Below are 24,181 nucleotides of genomic sequence, written 5' to 3' on the forward strand. Positions count from 1 at the left end.
AGCATCTCCAGCAATCTAGTGCATTTTTAACACATAAAACACACAATGCTTCCAAAACAGAAGGAAGAAACCCAATCCACCATTTGAATTTTCTTGAAACACACTAAATACATTCTTTCAAATCTACACCAAATGTATATGATGTAACAGCTTAATGTCTTAGGGATGTTTGATAACAATCACAAACACAGATTGATCATAAATGGTAAAAGAGTGGTTTTTGTAATACAAAAATATTTGTGCAGCATATATTTTATAACATTGTATATGCAATACTAAAAACTGATTTTCATAATAATGCATAACCCTGTTCTCGTTACATTCAGTGACATACAGAGGAGCTAATCCTGTCAATGTATTTAGAGCACTGTAAGGCATTGTATTATTTACATTGGGGATTAATTGACCTGTAATACAGAATGCTCTGTTGGTTCCTTGACCTCTTTTGCAGCACATGCTGAATTGTTTGATGTTAATGATAAGGGTTCAATTTCAAAGCCTCGGCATGCAGAGTAAAGACAAAGAGGCTGACAGATAAAATGACTTTACACCTGGGTGACCTCCTTTCCAAAAGAAACTGTTCTTTAAACCTATCCAGACCATTATTTCCAAAAATGTAGTTTTAAAATAACAATAATAATAAAAACCAATTAATTCCATCTTTTGATATGAACCTAGAACTTCTTCCCAGATTGTGCTTTGAAGAAAAACTCTCGTCTTCACTCAGAAGCGGACACTGCCAATATTTTCTTCGGGACTGTCAAAGTCGATTCCTTCGCACAGGGACTCCTTCAAGAAAAAGACTCTGTCACCAACATTCAAAAAGTAATGCCCTATAGCAGCAAATTCTAATAATAGCTCTTTGGATGATCTAGACTTCATAAATTCCTACTTGAAGAAGTAGGTCATTCCAGTATGTAGATTGTGGTAAAATGGCCATTGCATTTTGACCCTGTGTCTCCAAATCATAATCTAATACCCTTAGAGTTACATCATTTAAAGTATGTATAGTATATACACTAGCCACATTATTTTCCTGTGTTAAAATATACCTAGGTGTATAACAAAATACTACATAAAAGTTTTATTGAAGTAACTTTCCAATGCTACAGCTGATTAATCCATTTTTGACAGTGTTCTTGATAAAGGCTACTGCAACAAAGTCAATAGCAGCTTTAACTCTGCAATGTTGATGAGAGGTTAGAGAAATCAAAATTCTAACCGTAAAAATACACCACTGTGACAACACATATATTCATGTGTTACAATGAAATGAACTGAATTATGGAGGAGAAAATGAGGGTTTGGCTACAGATAGCAAGTCTTCAAAAATACTCACAGACAGCTGCTTCCTATCTGGGGCTGTAAGACAGTTGGAGAAAGTGGAGAAAGAGAGACATAGAGATATGGAGAAGGACTGCAGCACTACACACAAAGCAAGGCCAACAAGTACACAACATGGACAAATATGAGTATGCATTTAAAAATTTGAACACTTTGAAATGGTTAATAATACTTTTCACAACCTTTACTATGACTGTTACTGTATTATGTTATTCTGAGACAAATTTTCTAATCTTATTAAATTAAATGTTATGTGCATATTATGATGTGTGCTACAAAACAGACATCTTTGATGCCTGTGTGGGTAACTCATAAAGATCTTTCCTCAACAAAGGGTAGACATGCTGTTCTGCATATTCAAGCTTGAGACAGCTCAGTGGTAAAGCAGAGGTCATGCAAGACAAATATCTGACAGCCACAATATTAGAAGAAGAGCACAACCTGTTGAAGATGTAAAACATGCCCTGAGAGAGACAGATAGAAAGATGGGTTCCATGTACGACAGCTTCAACACAGACACTAAATAATCAAAAGGATCCAAAACTGAGGTGAGGGAATGCCAAACACAGGGTTACAACTGGGGTGGGAGGTGACTGATTACAGCTGACGGTGACTGATTTATAGGGGGGAGCCTGTAACTATGGCACTAACTTGGCTTTGCCGTCCCTCTGGCATCAGAGCAGATGGAGTGGGGGCGAGCGGTAGCCAAGGCTGGTTGCCCGCACTGTAGAGCCTGGGGCGCTTGACCTGGTCATGACTGGACAAGGGAGTGTAACTATTCCGCCGATGTATGAGAGCAGAGTCCTTCGGGATTTTATCCTGGTAGGAGATCAAACACCGCAGGTGTTAAGGGAGGAGATCTGGGGAACACACAACACCAGGGGATACCTAACCAGTCTCAGCCAAGCAAAGTAGCTGTCCTCTCCACATGGATCCACAGGTAAGACAACTGAAGCCAGTTTATGTGACAGAAAAATTCATCCATGTTAATCCACGACAGGGCAAAAAAAACAGCCATGAAGAGTAACAGTACAACTCCGACGACACAGACTCACACCTTCTTCCATTAGGGGAATTAATCTTCTAAAATAAAAATTCAAAGTAGGATCAAAAGCTCAAACACAGCCGATTTTATACTTAATCCCTGAGCATAAAATAATAATGCAACCAGAGAGCAATGCAAGCAAGGTAGCACGATCAGCCATTGCTTCAACCATGGTGACATATTACCAAATGAACAGGGGATTTACCATTCTTTAGCTCACAGTTCAAGCCAAGCTGATTCATTTAGGTTAAAGATAAAAGGGGCATGATAAAATAGAGCTATAAGGGGGATCAGGCAAGCCAGGCCTCACATGGAGAGGATGAAGTGTGACTACATCACAACTGCACTGAACTAGCACACACACAAGAAAACAAGCTACTCAGAGTCTTGCACTGACATTTGCTGATTCATTCTGAGTAAACAATACATAGGCATTTTGCACATACCATCACATTTGTGGCTTTAATTAAACAATGCTGAAATGCACATTTATGATTCAGTGTGTCTTTTTCAGCTTCAATCAGAGCGACTTACAAGAGGCCGGTCTCGATGTGTGTTTACTGCCTCCACGTGAAGATAAAACATGTCCACCTTGCATCCTAGAAGAGAGAATATGGAATTTATATTAATGAAAATATGAGTAACAATTTGTCAACCGCATCTAAGATAAGGACCTACCATATGCAACAGGGCTGAGCTTGAGCACTGTGTGAAGTGGACATTTCATATATGGTAGATCTTCTGTGGGAAGAAGAAAGAGCCACAAAGCGTATGTGAACACTTGCATCTGTGAGCATGCACTAGTCACAACCTTGTGCTCTGTGTGTCCTGAAATGCAGATCTCATGTTTTTCTACCTGCGCCTTTGTCCAGGAAGTAAGCTAGTAGACATCGCATCACCGCCTGGTGGCAGATGACCAACACATTGCCCTGTCTCTCTAATTCCATAATAACAGGCTCCAAACGCTGCACAAGATCCTGGTAGGACTATTGAGTCAGGAAAGATAAGTTTAGTCTAAATGTAGACAAAGAGATGAACAACTAATAGGAACAGGTAAGAACAGCAAGGTAAGTTAGAGTTTCTGTTGGAAACTGAAAGTTGATAGAACAAAACTGATCCATTATTTTAGCCTGATTAGTCCCCTGATTAAGACAGAAGTGTGCCATATTACTTCTCCTCCTGGGTATCGATAGTGGTACTTGTCTTGGTCTCTCAAAGCAAACTCTTCTGGGAATGTCTTCTGAATCATCTCATAGGTCATCTCCTCACATACACCCTGGGAACATAAAACATGTTCTCATGTCAAAGGCTCAGCTAAGGTGAATAGAAGACCTTCCACTGCAAATAAGACACAAAATGCTTTCATCCCAAACATGAAGGCGGTATTTGCATATCGCCTACATAGAGACTATATAAAGACACAGATTAGAAGTATCCTATGAAGATTGCTGATAGTAAGTACCCAGTCAGTTTCACAGCTTACCATGTGTTTAAGCTTATGTTCTGTGTTAGTTTATGTTCAACTAAATAACAGCTTTTCATTTAATCTCCTTGTTCTACCAAAACATGACTGAAGATTTTTTTTCTATTTGTGGTAAAAGTGTGTTTTGTGGTTTTGCAGTTCCTTTAGTTTGACACATTTCCTACTTGAGTTCTATCAGAAGGCCTTTCCTTTTAATCTATATAAATTCTCCCCTTCTACACTAGACTGTCACAAAACCATAATGATTCTAATAACTCTGAAACATAGGAGGTTAAATGACAGCGTACTGACAGCATCAATCTCATTGAGAATCTTCCACTGTTCATAAGGCACCCTCAGCTCCTCCGCTGTCTGGATGGTCCGTCTCAGTTGGCTTGTCCACACCTTTAAATCTGACAGTTTGTGCTCCTCAATGAAATCTCGCAGCGCATGGGCGAACTGGGGTGTGAGAAAGAGATTTCCAATAAGCTATCAATTTTAAAATATTATTATATATGGTATTTCAGCAGATTCATGTTCAGTGCATAGACAGGAAAATGGGAAATATAGCTAATATTGTGAAGATCAGCTCCCAGGTATTCATAATATTGAAGGGAAGTACTTCTTATCCAATGGATTTATCTCCCTGAGAGAGGACTGTCATTGGGTTTTGAGAAGACACAGGCTTTGCAGTTCATAAAGTGAGGATTATAAAAGAGAATCTCAGCAACGTACCTGTTTCCCACGAGGAGAAAGTTCTGAGTCACCTCCAATGCGGCCTTCAAGGTTGTGGTTGCTTTCTCCATGCCGACACAGGTAGATGGAGTGAGAGTGGACGCGGATGTTCATGAGGTAGTAAACAATCTTACTCTGGATGTAGTCTTGCACCCGGTTCACAAGAAAACGCTGGCCCACGTTCATCACCTTGATGAAAGACAGGTCCCTGCAGATGCCAATAAATCATATAGTTGAAACAAATGTTTAATGTCTCCATCTAGTGTGTATTTTTTGAACTGCATGGTGCAGTAACCCAAAATTACATAATTTAAAGGTTTCACAAAAATGATCCAGTAGTACTTTAAATATGCATTTTCAAAATGGTAATGACCTTTTCACATGAAGAAAAGCAGTAAGATTTGATCAGTTCTTACTTGTCATAATCATCAGGATCCAGGGGCTGGTAAGTAACCTTGTAGCACTCAATACGTTTGAGAAAATCATCCATTACTCTCTCTCTGTGTCTTTCAGGATAGTCTGGACTGGACACTTTCACTTCCTGTTACAGGTTTACACAACATTGTGACAATGTGAGAAACCAGAGCAGTTCTTACATAACAGTATGTAGAGTGAATATTAATAGATCTCAGGTTTGACCTAGATGAAAAGTTACAGTCAAACCTTGAAATCCTGTAGGTGACATAATTTCATACCAGAATATTGGCAGCAATGACCTCTGGGTCGTCACACACTGACTCCACAAAGAACACCTGTTGGAAAGCGGTTAGCTCAGAGGTCAGCATAGGCAACATCATTGCGACATCACTCTGTCATTCAGTTATCAGGTCAGAAATGAAAGTTCTCTTGTAAACTATCAAAAGTAAGGTTATATTAGTATTTCTTACAAAAACACATTGTGTGCATAGTTGCCACCAAGCAAAACATGTTTTTGTTTGTTTGTCGTTTTTGTCGCTACAGTCGTGTTTGGTATGAGCAGTAGATTATGGGGCCATAGCTGACTATATGACTTTTTCTCATTGTGCTCCTGTTATACTACCATTTAGCAGATCACAGATACACAAGATCTCTAAACTATTTGACTCAACATAATCTTGAAGGACAATTTAAAGTGCTGTTTTTGTAACTAACTAGCTCATTCAGTCAGGACTAGGCTCCAAGTGTTTAGGGTACTTCTCCTTGCACAGTGTGCGTTTAAAAATCAAAATCTAATCTCCTCCACAGATCAAAATGGAACCGGTAAAATAACTCCATAATGTTGGCACACTTACCTTGAATGCATTCTCTTTCACAAAGGCCTGAATAAGGTCTCGCCGTTCTCTTGTTGTGTTTGTCGCATCAAAAACCTGATAAAGTAACAGAAAGGAAAAGAAAGCATTTCTATCTCTATGTAGATATTCTTTGGTAAATGTTTTTAGGGCAGTTGAGGATTAAGACTGTCCTAATGGCAGATGTGCTTCTATTCTGTTGTGTATTTTAAGACTTTTGGATATGAGTCAACAGTGAGACACAGATGGACAGAAAGGCAGAGGGAACGCACCGCAATCTGACCCCCCTCCTCCGTCAGGTACGCCTTCACATCCTGCAGAGCTACCAGAGCACACTGCCTGCAGGACATAACATGGTAAGAACCTGAGTATGAAACTGTCACTCATTGAAAATGACTTGTCCATGGCTCAAATAAACACAATATAATGTATTACATAGTACGTTAACTAATGTGCTGCAGAGGTGCAGCAAAAAAAAAAAAAAAAAAGCCAAACATTCAGAATTATTTACAGCAGCTGTCTGACACTGGCTTGTGTCAGTGTCAGAGTGACAGCAGCAGCAGCAGCTCGTTGAATATCTAGGTCAGGCTTCAGCACTGGGATGCTGTCACATATGCATGATAGCCAGGCACCACAAATCCCATTTCAATTACTAGAACTGGGTAAAACCAGGAGGGAAAGGGACTTTTTTTATACTTCATTCATTTATTGACTACATCAGCAGTGACTTGCAGTTTCTCTGAATATGAAGAAATAAACAGAAGGATCTGGTGGTCATACCTGTAGTTATTGGTGTGTGCACTGTGTATGTACATGTGAGCACTGTACTGACTCCAGCTGAATATTCACTGTTGGCCTAAAAAACAGCTTAGTCACTGATGCAGCAGTGGAGGCTGCAGAACACCAAACACACTCAGACACAGACAGCAGAAGCTACAGCTACAGATGACGTGAAAATCCTGTTTATTGACTGAGCGACATCACACACAGTGAGCATGTTTATAAGCTGGAACTTACTTCCTTATTTTCATGGCTTCCTCATTGTCATGACGAAAGAAATCATACGACTTATAAGCTCTGACAGCCTCTCTGCGGTACACGCCCAAGTTAAACACTGCAAAATAAAGAAACTACATTAGCACTCTGACACTGCTGTGCTTTGTCTGAAGTCACCTCTGGCGTAGGTTTCTAAGGAAACATGCCTGTTACCACTGAACTGATTATACTGTTAGTCTAATCTGGCATAAAGTGACATACATTTAAATGTTCATGTGAGAGAGTCATACTGAACAATCATCAGAACATCAAGACCTATGGTGGAGAGAATTTTAAAGTAAAAAAATAAATAATTTAAGTTATCTGAGTAGCTGTAATACTATAGTTTCATGACACTCGACCTTGGGCTGGTGTGTGTGCGTGTGTGTGTGTGTGTGTGTATATATATTTACCAGAGTCAAATTCCTTGTGTGTCCAAAATGTTTGCCAATAAATCAGATTCAGATTTTATTGGCAGATCAATAAGGCTGTCTGAATGTTCACATGATGAACTATATTACACCACAGAATACAGCAGTTTTGGGGAAAAAAAAAAAGATGGAAAGATAATGAAGAGGAAAAACAGGTTTGTAATACATTTAGAAGTCGTGTCCTACCTTTAGTCGGGACTCCTATCCAGTTGAGGTAGCGTGTGAGTTTCTTTGACATGTAGGTCTTTCCTCTTGCAGGCAGACCGATCATTACAATGACTGTTGGAGAATTTGTCATATAGGAAGCCCATGCTGCACAGGACACAGATGCACTTTTAGAGACAAGTTCTGCACCATTTTATATAAAGAAAATGTGAAGGTCTAATGTTTTCACCTGTACTAAGAGATAACAAAAAAAAAATGCTGTAACAGAGATGTATTTCAATTCAATAAGTTCATGAAGAATTAAGATCAAATATATCTCTTACAGATAAATATGATCTGTAGACTGGATTAAAGCAGCAACATAAAAAATAAATAGAAGAAGAAACATCCTGAGACATGTCACACTGTATTATTATTATTTTTTAATCTCAGTGGTGATCATTTCTATTCTGAAGACTGTGTTTTCTTGGTTGATGACTAAGTGAAGCAGCTGTAGTGTCACAGAGGTGATTTAGAAAAAAATCAGTGAATGTAGTACAGAGTGAACCAAACAGACGTTTTGGATTTCAGGTGCTCCTGCAGGCTCCGCCATGCATGAGAAATCTAATTGTGGGAAACTCGAACTTTACTTACAGCATTTCTTCTCGTTCATCCTCACGTCCGTTTTCTTGGCTTCTGCTGAGTTCGCAGATCCATTGTCTCTCTGAGCGCTGGACATGTTCAGGTCTTGTTTGAGCCCAGTTTGAGATCAGCTCCGTGTCACAGGTGCATCGTCCAGGTTTGTCTGCAACACAGGGATCGCGCATACATGGAATATGCCTTACCTCCGTGACAAAACGGACTCGAGCACAAAAATCTATTGCTTTTCTAACAACGTGTTATGGATATGACTGAGCGTAACCCTGGCAACGTCGAGCGCACAGCCAGACCCAGAGGAGAAAAGACTCCGCCACATCATCTCTTGAAAGAGAAACTCAAACATATTTCAAGTGATCACGCCGAGCCGTGATTTCCTGCTTAGCCGGGGTGACTGAGTTCAGGCACCACCATTAAAACACACCTCAAGCGATATAAACACATCATATAAGACATTTAAATTACCTCGTCGATAAGCAAATATGATGAGTCCTGGCGGCCAGAAGCGTCTCTGCAGATGCCGTTTTACACCGTCGGTAAAGGAATCCGGATCTGTCGGACCGACAGTTTGCGTCTATCGCTGCGACCGAAGGAGCCAGTCTGGTCGGCCTGTCCTTGGTTCTAAGGTGCCTCCTCGCCCTGTTGGTGCCCTTCCAAGCTGGAGGTGTGCCTGTATGTCGTTTCCCCCTACCGTAACACTAATAATAGCTCAACAGCAGCATGCGTCAATGCACAGCCCAGTATTGAATCAGTAATTCAAAAGCCCTGGGAAGAAAACCACGAGGACTATAAGGTGCGAACAGCGCGAGGACAAGACGATGGCGCACAAGCTGCAAAAACGATGGCAACATTCACAGATGACAAACATTTTATTCACCTATAGCAAACATGAAGCATAACCTTACCCTTTTTACACAGTTCATTTATGTTTATTTATTATTTATTCAGCAATGATCTCAATACAAAAGGCAGACAGGGGTCATGATTTAAGAGGTACCATTACAAGTTTAACCACTGAAACACAACCCAAATAAATAACACCCACATATTATTACATTGTTTCCTCAAATGGTACAAAAGCTACGATCAAAGCTGAGTCCTATTAAAACTGATTTAATACAGCGGGCTGGCCAGTTTTGATTTTTGGCTTTTGAGAGCATGTTTCCTGTTTAACTGTATTAATATACTGAGGAGAAACATCAGTGAATAAGATCATGTACATAATTATCTGCATTTAAATTTCACTTTGTGTCCACACATCTGTACAGGACACATTTGGAAATCTGGATGCCACAGATGCCTGACATTACCTCAGACCTGAAATTATCGCTATATTTAACCATGTATTGAGGAACATTCAAGGGTCACAAGTTAGGCACTGGGTTAGTGGCGTGGCTCATGGAAAGTGTGGGTTGCCACATGAGCTGTGTAGCCAGTAATTATGTGTGAGCAACTGTCAGAGCATCTCAGGATTGTGAATGACCCAGAAGTTTGAGCTGGAAGGCACAGATGATCAACATACTGTCAGTAGGTTTGCACATTTTTTTTGCAGCAGAGTTTGTGGTCTACAGTGTCTGACTCTTAGTGGTTTGCTGTTTTCACATTAAGGCTTGATCTTCCACAGCTGGAAATTAAACAGAAGAGAAAAAACAAATTAGAGAAATGAACATCACTCCTAATTCATAGACATTTTACAGAACAACACAAACACATATTCACACACTGGAATACAACATTGCCCACAGTGGAGCATATCTGGAATGTTTCTGGGATTATGCTTATTGACTTTCATGAGTGAGTTCACATTTTCACGCACTTTAGACAGAAAAGGACAAGCTGTTATCCCCCTGACTCCAGTCTTTATACTTAGATAGCAGGCTCTTTACTTCAGCTCAGAGACGCAAGTGATGAAGATCTTTTATCCAAGTGTGCAAGAAAGTGAACAAACATGTTTTCAAAAAGTCAAATCTTTAAGAGTTTCCTGTGTTTATTGGCTTGGCTGTGTAGAGTACAATGTAATTTAAGGTGCTGGCTGCAAATCACTTTAAAGCAGTTTTGAGTTCATTTTCCTCACTCAGCAGTCACATCTTCAACTTCTCAATATGCATGCCAGCTTCTCTGCCAGATGGCTACGACTTAAGCAAGACGTTTCTAAGATATTCCACTATGCTAATAAAAAACCCAACACAGTGTGATATGCAACTATCCACCCATTGATTATCTATACCCGCTTATTCCTAATTAGGCTCACAGGGATCTGCTGGAGCCTATCCCAGCTCCCTTTGGGTGAAAGGCAGGGGTACACCCTGGACAGGTCACCAGTCCATCACAGAGCATATACCACTATAAATTAACAAATTCAAAATTTGCATTGAAGGGCCTCTCATATAATTTATTATACAGTAGCATTCCCATAAAGGTAAGATTAAGAGTTAGTGAGACTAACTCTGATGTTGAAGCCGAGAAGGTCGCTGACCACAGCAGACACAGCGGACAGGATGACCACTCTGGTGATGTTATAGATCAGAGGGTTTACGGTCAGACCCAGCAGTCTGAATGGAGTATCCAGCTCCTGGTGGAGGTGAGAGAGTATAACTTTATTTGAAGTTGACAACCTAGACACTTATACAAAGAAAGGATCAAGGCCAGAATTCATTAAGGATGTAGAACCACTGGCATTTTAGCTCAGTTGTGGAGAAATCTCCAAAAGCAATTAGACAGTGGCAACAACAACTATATGGTCTGGTATATACTTAGAAGAAACATCTGGAAAGGCAGATAGAACAGCTAAGGTCATGCTTACCTTCATCAGTTTGGTGGCTAGTTTCAAGACATTGTTGACTATAGTGAGTTCTTCTTTCTTATTGGGCTTTTTCTTCATCTTGAGATACAAATTGATCTACAACCAAGAACAGTTGTAAACTGTACAGTACAGTATACTGTACATAGTATAATAAAGACTTGACAATTTTATTTTAATGCACATTCAACTTAACAGAATGAACCAGCTAGTGGTGTTACACACAGGGAACAACACACTGCGAAATAACTTGCAACCCCAGAGGTTTTGCAGTTACTGGTCCATACCTGCTCAGTGAGCAGCACTGAGGAGTTGCTGTATTTGCAGTTGGTCTCTGAACCCAGTGTTGCCAGCCGTAACAGAAAGAAGATGAGGGAAGAGCACCACACTACTAACTCCCAGTTTGTCAGAGACTCTAGGAGTGTCTTATGGCTGTGCAGGAGCTGAGGATGAGCAAAAGCAACAGTGTTTATATTAGTCATCCGAAGCACACTGACGTAGTGAAATTTTCTTGGCATTATACAACATTTAAAATACTTTTAATCTACAAGTTATGGCTGAACATCAGTCAGGTAATATTATTACACCGCCTGATCCAACTATTCCTGCCCTACTCACTGTTGATGGCCTGAATCAGGTGGGTTCAGCAGAAGCTGGAAGGGCAGGGCCAATTAGATGTTTGCATATTTTTGTCTCCCTGTTATTTCAACTCTATGTACAATTTAAAACTATGAGCATAATAATAATAATAATTATTATTATTATTAAATAAATGTGCTCTTAACAGGTCGGGTTTGTTCTTGCGAATGCAACTGACCTGGGCACAAATGATGAATGAAATGGAAAGTGCTAAAAGGAAGATGGTGGAGACAATCACATCAACAGAGCGCTGTGGACCTCGTCTCTGCAATGAACAGGCAAATTATTGACAGTATTTCAAACAACCATGGCAAACTGGCAAAACACCATACACTAACAAAGAAACAGGAAACTGTAAAAACAGGAGAATACAAACCCTGAGAAAAGAACGTAGTGACAACCACATCTTTATGTTCTGAACTTTCTTTAGCCTGAAATGGGGGATCTCAGATTTCTTGGCCTTGCGTGCTGAAGTGAGGTGGCTGAAGTACTTAGCAAATAACAGTCTCTGTTGGGGAAAATTGACATACAAAACACTTAAACAAATCTGGTTGTCTGTACATACCACCAAGTGCCACTAGGTGGAGGACAACATGAGGGAATAAAAATATTTGTTGTGAATAGTTGTGAATACTCTGGATTAATTTAAATAAAATACATTTAAACACCGAACTCCCTTTATTTACATGATTTTAGAGGGATTACATATCTTGAACATGATGCAATATATTATTTTCATATCAAAGAGTTTTTTGGGGTTTTTTTTAGAATAGGGCAAATATTTGTATATGAATTGAAAGTTAGGAAAACGATTTAGGTACACAGTGACCATGTCGATAGGACATTCTCATTTATAATATTGTGAAAACAATATCTATAGGTAATGCAAAGCAAATTATATGCATGTATTAATAGCTTTTATTACTCCTGTTTCTTTCATTTATCTGGGATAAGCATGTCCATGTCTGTGGGCTACTGCTTTTATTACATTTGCTAAATTGAACCATGGAAATTCATGCAAAATAGATGGAAATCTACACAATGGATATTCCTGGACACTGTAACAAAAGCTTAATGTAACAGTATGCATCATGTCTATTTGTTCAGAGTTATGATGGAGTGTATTTTTAACACAAAACATCAGTCAAGTTCAAAGGGTTAAAAGTGAAGCTGTAGAGAAGCATAATAATGAGAAGTAAAAACTAGGAAAAAGAGCAGGAGAATGCCTCAAACCATATAATGTGACCACTCACCTGTTTGTACGTTCTCTCCGCCACACACATCATGAAAAAGAACAGTCCAGTGAGGCAGACTCTTTGCACTGTTGTGATTACGTAAAAGGTGTAGGCCAAGACATCAGGCGGCCCAAGTGCTATTTCGACCAGCTCTGTCAGGGACAGGGAGCTAAGGCTCGACACATCCAGACGCTGAGCCAAGCGGAAGGCAAAGGGAAGCAGCGCTAATGTGGCAGTCATAAGGCCACTAAGCATGAGGTAACCAATACCCTGCTCCACCAGCTTCACCTGTTAACATGAGTCAAAAAACAAGAGTGAGACATGTTACATTCATGTTGATGAAACTCGGCAACTCAGTTTTCTTGAATCTACTCAGTCAGACAACATCCATTTGTATCATGTTGCATTCATTTAATGTATAATTGTACAATTTGTGATTATGTAGTCTGACTCCTAAATGTTTCACAAATTGAGGATATCACATCTTTGTATCTGCGTTATAATGTAGAGTGGGACTTGAACTTCCAAACAGCTTTTGCTCAAGAGAATTTAAACCAACAAGAGAAGTAAAATAAGTACCCTTGTGAGGATGATCCCACTGATCTCCAATACTGACATGTCTGCTTTCTTACACTCGCCCTGCTCCCATATTATGGCACTGACACGGTCATTGGATGGGTGACATGCCTGAAGCCAAGACAGCTGGCTCTAAATTGAAATTGATTGAAATTGATTAGTAACTTAACAGAAAACTATTTTGGCACCTAGCTTGAAAACAGAGTATCACTTACTCCATAGATTCCCTGCTGTATGGTCTCGTCATCACTGCTTGGAGTAGTGGTTTGTGGCAGCGTCATGCCACCACTGTACCTCCCATTCCCCTCACTGTCACTGCTGCCTGAGGAACCAGAGTCAGGCCCCTGGAGAAGCTCCTCCCACATGGTGTCGTCAGTGTCAGAAGGTGGATGAGAGCCCAGTTTCAGCTTGATGTGCTTCAGCTTGATCGAAGCTCCACTTGCTTCCTGCTCTCAAATCAAACAGTATATAAAGAGGTGTCTGACTTGAACTTTACTCGGTCTTAGATGTTTGGCCTATATTTGAAATAAACAGGTTCTAATTATATATGGAAATGCAGATTTATGACTGCACTAGATTCTAGTTTCATTAGCACACTGTAAAACAAGAATGTTTACCTCAGGTCTTAGTGCAGGTTTAGGGTTACACTTCAGATTCCTCTTCCTAACAGACGACACTGGTGCAAATGTTGGACATGTTGTAGTAGGGCGCCTCTCTTGATGAGGTGATGGGTGAATCATTTCCACTTGTACCCTCTCCTCTTCATCACTGGAGAGCTCATCAGATTCCCCAAACCCTGACTTTATCTTGTTCTGCAAAAGAACAGGTAGACTTTCCAAAGGCCAAATGGCATTTTATAGTGTTTATGAAAAAAAGCATATTTTCCAATAAAATGTGTACTGTTGAGAAAGTGAATCCTTCATCCACCACAGATCAATAACATGAGTTTACTAACTAAATATTTTATTGAGATGAGTGACTGTACCCTCCTCTCCTCGTTTCTGTATAATCCCTGGCTTTCTTCAAACTGCCCAGGCCCTTGCTGCTCTGTGTGCCTACTGTCATTCTTTTCTTCTGATTTTTTCAACACTTTGCCCTTCCTTGGCCTGAAAGAAACAGAATAAAGATAATAGCTAAAGACAAGAGAAGGCAGATACAGAGGAACTGTCTAAAACCGCAGGAAGAGCATCTGGATCCACCTGTGTACATGTTTAAGTTTAGGCATGCACCAAAAGCTGGGAGTGTGCTAGTATGAAAAAATAAGTGTGCAGTGCCTAACAATGCGAATACAACCTCCTTCTGCGCACAGGGCTGCTGGCAGCTGGACTGCCTGAGGGCCACCGGCTGGACTCAGTTGACACAATCTGGCAGTGCACAGTACCCAGCAGCAGCATCAGACACATGGGCCCAAACACCTCGCTGGCACTCGCCCTAGGGACCTCTGAATACAGCACCACTGCTGCCACTGAGAAGAGCAAAACATTTGGCAACAGCAAACAAAACAGTCTCTTAGGGGAGAAATTATAACTGAAATTATGCTTACTAATGAAGTCTTTCTGTGTCACTCAGGTGTGATGCGTAATACATTTATTGTTGCAAATAATCAAGTGTAAAAATTGGCAAGTAGAAAAACTGAATTAATTAAAATTCAGGTAAAACTGTAAAACAATGAATTGGTAATAGTACATTTTAATGCCTGACCACCGAACATATCAGGAAGCTTGTACTGTATTTACTTCCTTAAATAACTGAATCAGTCATTGGGAAAAGACAAAATATAAAATTAAGAAAATAAAAAAAACAACACATATCCAAAATGGCACGAACAACACTTTAAAGTTGGAGATTCTTTCTCTGAGTTAGTGTTTTCCAAGCAACATTTTTATAAGTTCTTCAGTCAGAATCGAGTTCTGACTTTACATTGATTTAACCAGATTTAATTAGATTAAAAATGGTGAGCTCACCTTGCATGAAGTAGAGCACAAGGATACATGAGGAGATGGACTTTGAGGTCACCTGGGTCCACCAGTGGAAGAAGAAAGGGAACAGCAGCACTCTGACCAGACCTTTTCGAGTCAGAGCTGTCCATGGACTCTCTGGTTTAGCTTTGCTGAATGTGGATCCTGGGAGTACAAATGAGCCCCGCTCATCTTCACAAAAACTATTTCAAATATGGCCATAAATTTGATATCTCTGATTTCACAGCACTAAACATCATAGAACATACAACTACCACTGTCTCATATCAACATCCTAAAAATCTCACAAAAATAGGTGAATAACTTCTCTTCATTCATACTAACCTCTTACTAAGTCAACATCGATGAGGTCTGGTTTGATGTGACCTGTCTTCTTTGGTTTGCTGTCCAAATCCTGGATGAAAGGCAAACAGCACATTAATTTCACGGTAAGTGACAAACTAAATATACAAACAGAAATTTGTAGGTGTCTTACATTTAGATCTGCCGTCTCCAAAGATTTCTCCCAGACTTGTTGATCATAGGCTCCAATCTGTAGCAACAACAGAGCTTTTACAAGAATATTCCTTCAAATTAATCACTGACAGGGAACCTACGTATTTGCTGCTCTTACAAAACAATCAAACTGAGTTTCCATATTTACTGAAGGACCACATGTTTTGCCCACTTAAAGTGTAATAAAGGTTTTACAAGCATGTGTGGGCTCATGCTTATGGTAAATTAAAACAGTCACAGGCTGAATGTGTTTTTACATCTTTCTGCAGAGACAAAGGGAACAGAGGTTCAAAGTTGATCATTGTCTTAAAAAATAAATTTCTTCAAAGAAACTGGTTAATTAAAATTAACGTGAAACAGTGGAATGTAAAGGCAGCAAATGAAGAGCCACACATGAATTGGTACACTTTAAACAACTTTTAGAGGGAAAAAAGGAGCCTTAGAAGAATAATATTAGAAGCACAAAACTCTTAAAATGAACTGAAGTATTACGGTGATGCACAATTTTGCATCCCCTTTTGCCCTGACAGTCAGTTAATAACAGACAGACTTTGGTGTAGATGTCTCAGCCTCACATTTACCAAGAGTGGTCACCCTGATGAATTAAAAGCTAAAAAGACGAGCAAATGTCACGCTGGAAGAGGCTTTTTTTGATCTGGCAATCCAAAAGTTCTCTCTAATGGCTTGTAACTGATCTTTAAAGCAGCTAAAAAGCCATCTATCAACAGTGACTTCTCAGCAATATTCGGGAAATATCATGCCTATATTTTGTTTAGAAACTGGTTTAATATACAGCGCTATATATATACATATATATATATATTTAATGTAGGTTTAAAAACATGGTATAATGGTGGCCTTACCTTCTCTTGATACCAGGCTATTCTGGCCATTGTCAAGTTGGAACCAGTGAACCCGAGTCAGGTCATTTCTCAGAGAAGAATCCAGGTTTGTTCATTAAACAAAAAAGGGGAACAACCACACTGAATCTGGCATAAAAGCAAAACCAATAGAGAACAACAGTCAACAAAGGGAGCTTCATGTAAAGGGAAAATTAGCTTCTCACAGCGCAGGTTAGTTTGGTTATGAAACACCTGTTAAACTAACATTAGCCAAATGTAAGTAACTGTTTGCTAACAGTAGCCACCCACCAGTAACTATCCAAAGTAACTCACCTGAATCAAAACCCCAAGGCAGACTTAACCTAACTTGGAAGAGTAGTTATCATCACAAACTGGTCTTTAAACCCTTTTTTGTTCGCAGCGGTCACGGGATTTGCAGCGTGTCGTTGTCAAACGGGGCTAGCATGAACTAATAGCTGTACCTGGGCTGCGGCTCGTCGACGTCCATACACGAATAGTTCGTAAATACCGCATTTCTAAATTATGCCCTTGGCACACATCCAGCCACCCAGCGATACTTTTATTCCAGATATTCACTACTTCTCGCACTTCACTTCTGTGTAACGTTTGCCTCGTTTTCCTGCTTTTCTTTTCCGGGGTTTGTTTTGTTTGTGCTGGGATTGTTAGTCCCTGCGTTTCATCTTGCAGGCGAAATTTGCTTGTCTTTAAACCTGAGTCCAAAATCTGTCCACTCAGATAAAACCAACGGTAAACTGCTAGCAATGTCTGAAACCTTGAATAAACAAGTGTGATTTAGAAAACATTTTACCGATAAAGCTTCGGGTCATATTTCCAGAGGTTAAATGCTGCCTAAAAGGCCAAAATCCGGGCAAAAATTAACAAAGAGAATGCAAAAAGAGTGCGAGTATTTAACAACAATAAAAAATCGTTTTGATATATAAAAAGTAAAAACAAAAAAGTCTGTTATTCATTATTTCAATATGTTTCTGAAACTAATCAGTTTAAATTAAGGGAATACAAGAACTTTACTTGTTACATTTATATGATACTGCATAATATAAACACAGGACATTACAACTCATGCATTGAAACAACAGATGGAGTCTATAACCAGCATTTGAAATCCCAGAGATAATCAGTCTATAACAAAAGAAAAACAAACAAACAAACAAAAACAGACCACAACTGAAGCTGAAACCAGAGTATGTTTGTTTAAAAAATACTTTGACAAAAAAATAATGCAGGTAAGTTTGTTAATTGTTTTTCTGTTACTGTGCTAATCCTGATAATGCAGATTAAGTATTGTTTTGGGGGGCATTCAAAATGATCTCAAGTCACACTGCAGGAGCAGATACCTATAGTATGTACAATTTGGGTGAATGTAAATTGGAGAAAAACCTGAAAGGACAAGACACTACATTACAGGTACTACTTTCTAAAGGGCCCCGTGTTTGGCTAAATGACAGTCATCTTTGCACAAATGCTTATAATGATAAGGTCTGGGAGTACTACTCTGCTGTCTAAAGCCTGTCAAGATAGAGACAGAGTCATTTGTCATTTGACTCCTGAGTGTCCGCTGACGGTTGGTCTTGTTCAGCTGCACACACAATCTTTGCCTTGACCTTCTTGTTGGATGAAATGATAAAATACGGGCTGAGAGAGGCATAGCAGGAGGAGAAGAACACCCTCATATCAGCCACCACTGGTGACACCTTAGGCACTGTCAGCATGTAGATCCAGATCACATTATCAATCCCAAAGAAGACCACATATAGAATCACCAGGGTGATCACTGTTTTGGCAGCCTTTGTTTCTGCTCCACCTCCCTGAGAACGACGGAGCTGTCTCATCTGGCGGCTGTGGCGATGAAGAAGCAGAAGGATGTAACCACTGGAGCCCACCATTAAGGCGACAAAGGCAAAATCCCTAACAGAGACAGCCACCCCGTTAATCACATAGGACAGGTTGTCTCTGAAGTCCACATGACAGAAGCCCAGGTTGAGAGTGAAAGCAGGGACTGTGCCATTACGTGGAGCCATAGAGAAGAAAGGGGCTGCAATGCATATGGCCATGTTGAGGACCCACAGTCCTGCAAAGGTTGGCAGAACCAGGGAGGGAAGTACAGGCTTCAGCTTGGACAAATGGGGCCCAGCAGGGGCAATAGTCACTGCCTGAAACACACTGAGCATGCAGGTGATGCAGACTGACAAAGCCCGGCTAATGCGGTAGGCATAGATAACTACCTTACAGCCTGGATCATTCAGCAGGTCCCTCAGCCCAAACACAGTCATAGTCTGGGGGACACAGCGGGTCAGTACCAGCAACAGGTTGGCAAAGGCCAGGTGGCATAGGATCATGTCCACAGGAAGAAGCTTGGGCTCAGTAAAAATTATGCTCACATATGCCAGCAGCACCACGGTGTTCCCCAAGATACCCATGCCTGTTTGCAAGAGGAAGGAGACTCCTTTGATGGTCACACAAAGATCCATGACACCAAAGCCTGATTTGAAACGCAGACAGGGCATCAAATATATTATAAATATATAACAATTATCCTCCATGTTTGACACATATATAAAAAAAAACATATATAATATAATCATCATCTATCACTATCACTACTACTACTAATGCTTACCTGAAACTGCAAACGATAAATAAAGCCTGTTGCACATTATCTGTTAAATGGCCCATGTAATTACAATTTATAGTGTTCTATTCCCCTTGAGATCATTGACCAAGATAGAAGTGTTCAGCCCACAGTCTGCCAGACTGAAGCAACAAACTAAATCCTAGATGGTCTCAGAGAGCAAGCACTACAAGGAACTACATCATGGAAGGATCCACTTTTTCATATCTGTCCTAAACAACAGATTAAGTGATGATATCACCATTTAAACAGTCTCTAACATAGAGGCAATTTGTACTCCAACTTTGGAAGCCTTCCACCTGAAAGAGAGCTGGGATAGGTTCCAGCAGATTCCCTTGACCCTGATTAAGGAAAAAAGTGGGTATAGAAAATGGATGGATGGACGGATGTACAGTACATTTAGGATGGGGAATAGTAAAGACCTCTCCTATAAGTTTCAGACATCCTAATTGCATTTAAAACAAAGAAATGGATAACTAAGTAAAAATAAGTCTTGGAAGTACAAGTGCAATATCAAACTTCAAATAAATGTGGCATGAGACCATCTTCATATCTAATATGTATAAAGATGCTCCAGGTTGTGCATCAACACAACATTTCGAATTGGGTTTCTGCTTCAGTGATGGACGGTTGTTCACTATCATAAAAAGTAACTGAGGGCCATAGGCCATGTGTTTGTTTAGCATATGTGAACGCTAAACTTGCATTCAGTTGTTAGATTCTGCAAATATCACATCAGTTTTTATGAATAAAAGAACCGAGTGTCAATCTTCTGATCAATTCTAATGGCATTTCCCTGTGGTGTTAAAAACCACAGGGTTAACCAACCCCTTTGGAGACTGCGGAGACAACAGAGTAGTTATTGTTGATGCAAAGGCAGCCTGATGATGCCTTGAATGAGCCATCAAGAGGCTTTTACATGCACAGCTGGTGCTTCAGTGTGTGCGTCTTTCTACCTTCATGTCCTGGGAGCATGTTAAAAGACACAGAGGAACAAGACAATTAGCAATATAACAATGCGTGTCTGTACTAATTGGGGGCATAGGGACAGCCAGCCTTTATTCATTTATGTTCTTAACTCTAAGTGCTGACATACGCTACACAGAATTTGCAATATGCACCCAGGTGTTCTGGCTTTTCTACTGTATATAAACTGTAAATGGAAGTTCTCTAACCCATCGCTGAAAATTTATGTTATTGTTTTCTCAGTTGCAAAATTCAGATTGTGTGCAGAAACACTGCTGTTTGAGTAGCTTGTTTCCCCTGGGTTTGGATTTGGAATAAAGCATCATAAGATGTGTTATTTCCCTGGGTGTTTTTAACATGTTTACATGTTCAAAGCGCTAATTAAAATGGCAAGTTCAAGCCTGTCTTTCTCAAGGGATCAGAGTGCCAGTTTTTAAAAGCAGGCTTCCTTTTCTTGTCTGTTTATGGCTGATGTAAATTGTTTTTCCCCCCAATACACTAATTCAATTTATGATTTTACAATAACTGATTGTATTAAAATAATACCCTTTGAGTTGATATTTACATTCAGTACAGGTCATGCCAGAAACTATCATGTTGGACGTTGTCCTGTCCAGTTTTCTGGACATACAATAATGTATCGTCATCGTGGTTTAAATTAAATTTGCTGTTTTGTCATTGAGGTCATAGTGATGTGTTGTAGTGGACTGCATTATATTTCTAATATTCTGCTGCCCTTCATATCATATTTGTAAATGGTAAAGTTTGTCAGCAGGGCAGTGTAGCACCACCTTTAACTGTGACCTCACTACAGATAATGTTTCCTTAAGGTAGTTGTTTACATTAAACTGAGGTTTAGTTTGGAGCAATGCCACTTTTTAACCTTTTACACCTTTACGTATTCAGGGCAACATCTGTGGCTGGTGAGGAGGGAATAATCAGTGCACTTCCTCACTGTGCCTGTTAATCTGTCCCACAGCAAAAATGTGGTTTAAGAAGCTTTCAGCTTAGCAGCCTCTCCCCCTGATACTGATAGGCCTCAGACTCTTTATTTGCATTTAAAGAAGTGATCTCCCATGACTTCAGATTTTATTTATCTTCATAGTGTATCTACAATATGCTCAGCCTAAACAAGAAGCTTCTGATATTGTTCAAACATACAAGCAAAATAGCTAATCGAGGCATAATGCTGAGTGGAAAACAAACATCATGTTTAAAAATATATTTCCATTACTTTGCCATCGTCATTTCTACAGCAGCAATAATTAATTAGGTGCTTGTCTGAAATTGTCTTTCTTCCACAAGCTGCAGAGAAACCCCTCTCCTGCATTAAATATTATAGAGTACACCCAAATTAGCCAGAACAAAGGCAAAAATTTGGGGACAAAGAATAACAAGAAGGGGCAAATATTGGGCAAAAAATAGAAATAATATTGATCAGAAAAGAAGAGCAGCAGGGAGGACCTGGATCAAGGACTTGGTTGGGTGTCTTGGAGCCAGAAGTTAAATTTAAAAAGTATTTAAAGTTGAAGTTACATTTTCAACACATTAACATGCTAATTACTGTAAACCAACATCATTATCAGTACCTTCTGTACATAGTACTTAAAATATATAATAATCAAAATCTACATTTGATTGTAACATGTAACTAACCTCATGAATGGTCATATTGTATCATGATGAGAGTAGTCTCTCTTAATTTAAGAGTAGGACATGTCTCATCATGTTCCTATGACAAATGGGCCTAATACCCATTACTGGTTCTTGCTGTGGGACATGTTGGAGTTAAATCATGCAGCTCGCTCACACCACGTTGCCCTTACAGCATCCTCATTGTTTAGTTTAATTCAATTTTTAGAACTTTTATTGCTTTGGATGAACTAGACCGTCATAAATTGGATGCTAGCTCACACACTATAAATGAAACTGTGGGTAATCTATCAAGCAGACTGAGTGAAACGTCTTCTAGCTTTTACGTTGTTTCATCTTTTTCCACTGGAGGACACTGTGGTGCTGGTATCTGACTAACCAACACAAGAAACATCTCTTCAATAGGCTGTGGCCTTAAATTGAGTGCAGAGATAAAAACAAAAAGTAGTGTGGAAGGTCTAATAGGAAAATCTAAATATAGGGACAGTGAGAAACAATTACAATCTTTTTGTGTACAAACATGAAGCTAATCAATATTATTTTTTAATTAAGATCAATTTTCTGTCCACTGTTAGCTCTTCATTGTCTGAAAATGATTCCATATGCAGCTTTTTCTGTTATTGTGGCTGTCTGAAGGAACAGAAGCAGTCATCTGAATTGATCTCAAGTAACTGGAGGCTGAGGCAACAGAAGTAAGTGGACCATGCAAAACAGATCCAACAACTGTTACCTGTTTGCCAGCTTAAGAACTCGACCACTTTAGGAAAGACTGATAACGGACAAGATCCACTTCAGACCTTATTAGCATTGATCATTCTCAGGTAAGGGTGAAACCTTGTACAATTATTTTTCTTATATCATTCATGAATTGTAAGTATTACTTAAGATTCAGGCCACTACCTGCTAATTTAGGTAATTCATTTACACTCCTTTCTCTCCCTACAGGAAGGCCATTTGAGACATTTGTGTTTTGGTCTAAATGCTCTTTAGTGTTTTTAAAGGCCCAGGCAGTGCTGCTATCACACTGGCATTCATCCTCATATGGAGAAATGAGTCCTCCCACCTGATATCATTCTATTGCATTTGTTTTTCACCAGCTTGCTGCTGGTGGGTGTTTGCTGTCTGGAGAAGACCTTGGTCTCCTTCTATCTGACCAACATCTTCACCAACATAGGCTCTAAAGCTGTGATTTTTATCTACAGGACCTCCCACTCCTGTAGGTCATCTTTGTCCTGAGTGCCTACCTATGCCTGAGCTGGGCCTCCATCCACATTTTGGTAGCTTATAGTTTGGGCTATGTGTTTCTCTTTGTTTGCTCACCACCTGCCTGAGCACAGCATCCCTGCTCTTCTCTTTCAGCAGCCAGAATAGCTCCAAACCAAAAAATGATGGAATCAATATAGAATTTTGCTGTATGTGCTATCCATCAAAGCTGTCCAAACATGCCAATGGGGATGTCCAACTGCTCAGAGATTTTTGCCCATATCCCTCCTGACCCTAGCCAGTCTGATTATGGTGCTTTTCCGTCACAAGAACAACCAGCAGGTGAAGGCAATCCACAGCCGTAGTGGTGGTTGTGGTGGGGCAAATTGACAAGCTGCTAAAAGTGTGGTAGTGCTTGTGACCTTGTATGTGGTTCTTTATGGGACATACACTCTCACTGTCTCACATTATTTTTTGCTTTTTTTGTTTTATAATATTTTATTTCTGAAACTTTTCAGACATGTTGTTAAATCACTTCTGCAGGTTTAGCACCTCTAGATTTGGATGAGACAGCATACAGGTACCTGTGGGCAGAAAGAAACTAAGGTCTCACCGTCTAATCATCATAACCATCCTGTTATTTGGTATTAGTCTGTATGAATCTCTACTTCTCTGGCATTATGTTGCTTTGTTTATTTATTCATTATGTTGCCTCCATTTTAATTGTGTAGAGGAATTATAGCTGGGTGACACAGGACTCAATGTAACTGTCAAATGACTTCCAACCACCCATTATGCTATAATTAAGGCTTTGAATAGAATCTGAGATAGAATCTATCCAGTGTTAATGAGACAGGTTAATTGTTCCACACAGAACTGGTTAAAAGCCTTTTGGGAAAACTGTATTCTTTATAGAGAAGAGATGTAAAAAATGTTCATTATTCAATACTGAATTATTCAACACAATGCTGACAATGTATGTGTGTGACTTCTATGGGGTG

General features: G+C 39.7%; 3 protein-coding genes and 1 pseudogene across 7 annotated transcripts; 1 reads left to right on the top strand and 3 right to left on the bottom strand.

Annotated features, from left to right (window-relative positions):
• Window positions 1-232: 232 nt before the first annotated feature.
• On the bottom strand, window positions 233-8,798 carry pfkfb2b (6-phosphofructo-2-kinase/fructose-2,6-biphosphatase 2b). Of its 5 annotated transcripts, XM_026307825.2 has the most exons (17): window positions 8,587-8,798; window positions 8,119-8,269; window positions 7,507-7,632; window positions 6,872-6,968; window positions 6,127-6,193; window positions 5,858-5,932; window positions 5,282-5,338; window positions 5,003-5,127; window positions 4,587-4,794; window positions 4,164-4,310; window positions 3,561-3,665; window positions 3,246-3,375; window positions 3,068-3,130; window positions 2,924-2,988; window positions 1,996-2,163; window positions 1,340-1,362; window positions 233-789 (listed from the first exon to the last, which is right to left on the bottom strand). In XM_026307825.2, the coding sequence occupies exons 2-17, from the start codon at window positions 8,201-8,203 to the stop codon at window positions 720-722; spliced, it is 1,611 nt and encodes a 536-aa protein (XP_026163610.1). In that variant the 5' UTR covers window positions 8,204-8,269; window positions 8,587-8,798; the 3' UTR covers window positions 233-719. The 5 variants fall into 5 exon arrangements, with proteins under 5 accessions (XP_026163610.1, XP_026163611.1, XP_026163612.1 ...); XM_026307826.2 differs by lacking the exon at window positions 1,340-1,362; XM_026307827.2 differs by lacking the exon at window positions 1,996-2,163 and having other exon boundaries at window positions 8,587-8,797.
• Window positions 8,799-9,028: 230 nt separating this feature from the next.
• phtf1 (putative homeodomain transcription factor 1) lies at window positions 9,029-17,366 on the bottom strand. The gene is made up of 17 exons (XM_026307823.2): window positions 17,021-17,366; window positions 16,709-16,834; window positions 15,826-15,882; window positions 15,675-15,744; window positions 15,336-15,494; window positions 14,665-14,836; window positions 14,357-14,477; window positions 13,989-14,183; window positions 13,587-13,817; window positions 13,375-13,503; window positions 12,814-13,083; window positions 11,937-12,068; window positions 11,739-11,825; window positions 11,209-11,364; window positions 10,925-11,020; window positions 10,568-10,693; window positions 9,029-9,745 (listed from the first exon to the last, which is right to left on the bottom strand). The coding sequence occupies exons 2-17, from the start codon at window positions 16,736-16,738 to the stop codon at window positions 9,725-9,727; spliced, it is 2,052 nt and encodes a 683-aa protein (XP_026163608.1). The 5' UTR covers window positions 16,739-16,834; window positions 17,021-17,366; the 3' UTR covers window positions 9,029-9,724.
• An 889-nt stretch (window positions 17,367-18,255) lies between these two features.
• ora1 (olfactory receptor class A related 1) lies at window positions 18,256-19,197 on the bottom strand. Its single transcript, XM_026307535.1, has one exon. It carries the CDS (start codon window positions 19,195-19,197, stop codon window positions 18,256-18,258), a length of 942 nt encoding a protein of 313 aa, XP_026163320.1.
• A 3,759-nt stretch (window positions 19,198-22,956) lies between these two features.
• LOC113130000 (uncharacterized) lies at window positions 22,957-23,729 on the top strand (annotated as a pseudogene).
• The last annotated feature ends 452 nt before the right edge of the window (window positions 23,730-24,181 follow it).

This window comes from Mastacembelus armatus, chromosome 5 (assembly GCF_900324485.2).
Source record: "Mastacembelus armatus chromosome 5, fMasArm1.2, whole genome shotgun sequence".
Classification (NCBI taxonomy): Eukaryota; Metazoa; Chordata; class Actinopteri; order Synbranchiformes; family Mastacembelidae; genus Mastacembelus; species Mastacembelus armatus.